Genomic DNA, 4,772 nt, shown 5'->3' with positions numbered 1-4,772 from the left:
GCTAGAGTCGCCGAGATGGGAGGCATAAATGAATTATATCGTGAAACTCCAGCGGTAGTCCGCCTTAGGCTACTTGATATATCGCCTTGCGGCATTTTTATATATAGCTAGGCTCGAGGAGACCGACGGCTTCTGAAAGAGATATACTCCTAATGCAAGCACACGCGTTGCGGCGGTTGGCGATGGTCAGCGTGCACTCGTGAGGCCTGCCTGTTAAGAGACGTGACGCATCAGTAACGGATGCACGGCGTCTTGGGGGACGTGACTCAAAATCCGGAGGTACGAGATACGGGCGGCTCCGAGATCCAGCCAATTCTGAGCGGTACTAGTAGTATATACGTCGAAGACCCGTTTGATACTTTCGATCGACGTCAAATGGTCCATTGTATATATAAAACGAGCCAATCGATATATGAATCGAGCCGCTTTAGACGCCGAGCTGTCATCCAAATCGCTCAGAAAAGACGGCATTAGATGGCAATAGGCAGCAATCGTTGGCAATAGACGGGGTTTTCACTGGGTCTGAGGGGTCAGAGCAGTCTCCCCTTGTTGTCGCTGCGTATGCTAGACTCCCAGGGAGTAGCGCAATGGAGATGAGGACGGCGAAGACATCGGCTGAGTCATCCAATGTTGGCGCGACATATGCATCGTCCAAAGGTCTGGGTTCTGTACCTCGAGTCTGAAGTCAACTAGTCACACCTTGCTCTCCGTCTGCAATTACAGTGATCACGCATCATGGAGCTTTGATCAATTATACTGTCTGTCCACCGGCAGTGCTGCTGAGTCCTCGATCGGAGGTTGAGCGGACACGGCGATGCAGACCCAGCCTCAAGGGTCTGTCTACATCATTGCATCCCTGCTGCATAGATGCCTCTGTGACTGAAGTACATAGGAGACTCTCGCGTGAGACCCGCTGTGATAAACCGAGTATCAGTCCGTCCATATGCGGCTTCGTAAACTACTGAATCAATGTTGAGTAGATAATCTGATCTCATTGAAGCCGGCACTTCATGTTGGAAAACAATGAGGCTAGATGGAGAGAGGATGTGTTCGCGTGGCGGCCAGGTCCGGGCGCCAACAGAGGGCTGAGTGCTTGGCGGAGTTTAATTTGGTGCTACACAGTTCCTCCAAGCCACCACTACCGACGTTCCCGCCCCCACCAAAAGTAGCGTACAGCACAGTCCTCAAAATGTCCGGCGACCTCCAGTGGCTCCTTCTCCGCGTTCGTGCTCCGTTGTCGTCTGTCGAGCGAGCCTATATACTGACTTATTCGCACGGTCGGGTTCACAGAACGGTAATGCTTTCACCGTCAAGCGCCTCCCCGAGGGCCCTATCCTCTCCCGGGAGCCTGTATGTCAATCACCCGTGTTGAGTCTACACAACCAGCTGAGTTCTTCCTGTCCAGGGCAACTTGACGAATATCCACTCGCACAAGTACTCTGGTCTTGCAAACGAGAAGGCAGGTACTGCCACAGGGAATCTCTGGCGATTTGCTCTAAGCATCAATTCTTCCTCTAGGCCATCGCCGTCACGGACTCTGAGTCTGGCATCAAGCTGACTTACCGTAAGAAAGGTGCTGCTCCCAACGCGGTCCGCCCTGCACTTGTCACCACCACTATTCGCTCCCGTTCAGGCGGCCGCCGTGCGGCTGGTATCACGGCGAAGCTTGCCAAGCGCGGCTACCGCCCTGACCTCAGAGCCGTGAGTGTCATGATTGTGTCTTTCGGACCGTTCTTCGCGCGCAATTGGCTTTCTGTCACATTCTCCACTCAACCGACGAGATATCGTTCCTGTTCGACCGCCAACCTACCTTTGAAGTCGCACCACCTAGAGCCCGCTGGACCGCCGCAAGGCAACACGAAAGTTGGGTGTGGACATGTTGTGCAAGATTGCGAGGTTCGGTGAGGGACCGATCAAATCCCTGCTGGATACGCGCCATGTCGCTATCGGGTTCCGTTCGATGCTCGCCGCGGATTGCCTGACTCTTTGGCGCTCACATTCCTGCGCTTCTTCCGTTTCGCTCTCGCTCTGTCCTTTCCCATTCTGCACACGGTCTCGTAGATGGCATACTAACTACACTGGACACCCTAGGCTGCCCTCGCGCGCGTCTCTGCTCTCCTCGCCTCGAAGAAGGAAAAGAAGGCCGCGCCCCCCAAGAAGGCTCGTGGCAAGAAGGCACAAGTTGCGTGAAGGACTGATGCTGTCTTGTTATCTGTGACGACCACTTGTATTGTTTGCTTTCCACTCACATCGCACCCGCTTACCATGCATATGTCTATGCACGCACGACCAAATAATCATATGCTGCTTGCGTCCACGCATGCCCACCCTCACTTTGCTCATCATCAAGCCAACGAGGTTTCATGCTGGCGTGAATCTCATCAATGTGTTGCGCCCAAATCGTACATGGTAATCATACATGCATATGTCTCCGGCATCTCAATTCGTACATTGCGATGATGGTCATCTCCTCCGTTGCATCTCTCATCCAACGCGTCGTCGCAGAAGGCTACTCAAATACCGAAGCTCTTCCCTGCCGGCTGATTGACTCTCTGCGTCGTCTTGGGACCATTCAAGAATTCTTTCTTAGGTCTGTTCTGCTCCGCCTTGCGGTAAAGGCTTTCCTGGATGCGGCGCTCGTGCTCGTCGCCCCCAGTGCCCTGCTTCTTCTTGGGAACGTCCTCCTCTTGCTGCTGTTGGTGGAGCTCCTGCTGTTCACCCGGCGCGGCTGGGCGCGGGTAGTCGGGAGCAGTGTCAGCTGCAGGGGGACTGGTCTTCCGGGTGTCGCTGTATCGCGCGACATCAATCAATGCCCAACGAGGCAGGTGTATGACGTACGCAGTGGGAGCCGCTGGCTTCGAGCGGGAACTTATGGAGAGCCTCCGACCGCCCACTTTCACTGCACGCTCCGACGTTATATGCGTCGCCAACGGTGATGTGTAGATAGAGGACTGCTGCTTACTGGCCGGGGAGTGTTGCGCGAGCGTCTCTGCCATCGTCGTACGTATGCACGATATGTATGCGGGCAAGAGTGGGAATCTTGTGAGCTCAAACTGAAACGGATAGCAAGGAAGACGACGAGGATGTCGCGACGTCGTATTATATATGAGAAGGGTAGGCAGCGAACGGATGGGAAGGGCAGCTGACCAGGCTGCTCCAGTGCACGGGCCAGGTGCCACACTCGAACTTAAACGCCTTCCTTCTTTGGAGCCTGGGCGGATCGACGCGCACTTGGCGCGTGCCCGACTCGGAGCAGCCGCTCGTCTTCTCTACACATTACTATCAGGCAGTCTGAGAGACGACAGCTGATCTCGGAAAATGCGCCTTCCGAACGAGATACTGCTATCTACGCTCGCGTTTTGCATGGGTCAGTCGCTGCTGGTATCAGCCAATACCGAGATCGTCAACTTCGGCGTGGCACCTAGCGTAGACGTGCCGCTGCCTCAGTCGCCCGCCTGGTAAACGCGGAGTACCACCTTATCGATCGCGCACTGAGTTATCTTGTACTACAGGCGAAGGCTCTCCCCGAATGAACCCGAACAGCTATTCAACGTCTTTCCCGCACCTCTCGGTACCGCACTGGAGGATGTGTGTGAGCCCGAAGCAGAGAGCTCGTTCGGGGACTGTCCACATGAGCTCTGGCTATCTATCGGTACTGAAGACCCAGCTTGGGCAGCATACTCGAAGTTCACTTTGCGGGTCTCGTGGCCCGCCTCAGTGAGTCCCCTCGATTCGTCGAAGGAAGTTAGGTAAAGCTGATGCTTGTCTAGTCTCCCGCCGACTTTTACCTCAACACTTACTCCCCAGAGTCTTTGGGTCAACTCGTCTACGGCCGCAACATGGCCATGCCAGGAGGCGCACTAACACGGCGGACATACGCACGTATTCGCGTGATCAGTTCAGGCGTCCTGACCCCGTCTCATGCGCACCGACACCTCACCTTGGATCCGGTTTCGTTCATGGTGGCCGTCGAGCCTTTATACCTTGGCGTCCTTCCGACCTCCGTGGTCCCTACTATTCTTGCTATCGTCGCTGTAACAACGCTCGCAGGATGGTTGGTGGTGCCCTTCATCACGGAGCATTTGATGGCAATTGCTGGGCAAATCAAGGCGGAAATTCCGAGCGGGAGCGATCGAAAATCGCAATAATAAGTAATATGGCCGTGTGGGCGTTGGCTTTGGAAATTCACACTTGGATCAAAACTTGCTGGGCAGCGCTACGTTCATATGTCATTAGGGGTAGTCAAAGATGGCGGTTCGGTGGACGATTCGAGGGAACGATTCGGGAGACGATTCGAGAGGGGGGAATCCGCGATTCTGGCAGAATCGCGTCGAATCGCCGGTGCGAGTCTGGAGGAGCACCGCCCACCCGAATCGCGATTCTCTGTACTCGATTCCCTCAGTCCGACCTCGGATAAGCCCTCTTAAAATAGGTTATATGTCAAATTATTATTGGGGTTTGTCTTACGAGCGACCCTACTGCAACTTGAAGCTGGCGGCTTCTCTACTTTAATCAGAATCACTGGTGTACAGATTCCCTCCACCTTCAAATGTCCAACCAGACCGAAAGCCCTTCCTTTCAGAAAGTCCGGCCGTCTCACCTGGCAACCTGCTGCTGGCTCTAGCACAAAGACCGGGAATTGAGTGCGTCGTGTCTTGGTAAACTGAATATATTCGCTATGCGGGCCCGAGAGCTGTAACAAGGCATAGTAGGGGGAAGAACAACGCGGCACACGTCGAGAAACCATCGCGCGAGGATGCATAGATTACCTA

At 54.5% G+C, this 4,772-nt stretch overlaps 3 protein-coding genes across 3 annotated transcripts; 2 read left to right on the top strand and 1 right to left on the bottom strand.

Annotated features, from left to right (window-relative positions):
- The first annotated feature begins 1,151 nt into the window (after positions 1-1,151).
- DICSQDRAFT_131729 (ribosomal protein L28e) lies at positions 1,152-2,330 on the top strand. The gene is made up of 5 exons (XM_007360714.1): positions 1,152-1,222; positions 1,291-1,350; positions 1,406-1,459; positions 1,519-1,701; positions 2,092-2,330. The coding sequence occupies exons 1-5, from the start codon at positions 1,190-1,192 to the stop codon at positions 2,188-2,190; spliced, it is 429 nt and encodes a 142-aa protein (XP_007360776.1). The 5' UTR covers positions 1,152-1,189; the 3' UTR covers positions 2,191-2,330.
- Positions 2,331-2,513: 183 nt separating this feature from the next.
- Positions 2,514-2,996, bottom strand: DICSQDRAFT_123749 (uncharacterized protein; the record flags this gene model as incomplete). Its single annotated transcript, XM_007360713.1, has 2 exons — positions 2,514-2,787; positions 2,839-2,996. 2 exons carry the CDS (start codon positions 2,994-2,996, stop codon positions 2,514-2,516), a joined length of 432 nt encoding a protein of 143 aa, XP_007360775.1.
- A 367-nt stretch (positions 2,997-3,363) lies between these two features.
- Positions 3,364-4,148, top strand: DICSQDRAFT_47923 (uncharacterized protein; the record flags this gene model as incomplete). Its single annotated transcript, XM_007359866.1, has 3 exons — positions 3,364-3,458; positions 3,513-3,717; positions 3,771-4,148. The coding sequence occupies 3 exons, from the start codon at positions 3,364-3,366 to the stop codon at positions 4,146-4,148; spliced, it is 678 nt and encodes a 225-aa protein (XP_007359928.1).
- Positions 4,149-4,772: the final 624 nt, after the last annotated feature.

Source organism: Dichomitus squalens (genome assembly GCF_000275845.1).
Source record: "Dichomitus squalens LYAD-421 SS1 unplaced genomic scaffold DICSQscaffold_1, whole genome shotgun sequence".
NCBI lineage: Eukaryota > Fungi > Basidiomycota > Agaricomycetes > Polyporales > Polyporaceae > Dichomitus > Dichomitus squalens.
The sequence above is the reverse complement of the archived record's forward strand: the minus strand, read 5'-3'. Positions and strand labels throughout refer to the sequence as shown.

Bases quoted from the DNA above. Each gene is read 5' to 3' on its own strand.
- DICSQDRAFT_131729 (XM_007360714.1), top strand. From the start codon at position 1,190: ATGTCCGGCGACCTCCAGTGGCTCCTTCTCCGC. The intron at 1,223-1,290 runs GTTCGTGCTCCG...TCGGGTTCACAG, and splicing joins TCCAGTGGCTCCTTCTCCGC to AACGGTAATGCTTTCACCGT. The intron at 1,351-1,405 runs GTATGTCAATCA...CTTCCTGTCCAG, and splicing joins CTATCCTCTCCCGGGAGCCT to GGCAACTTGACGAATATCCA.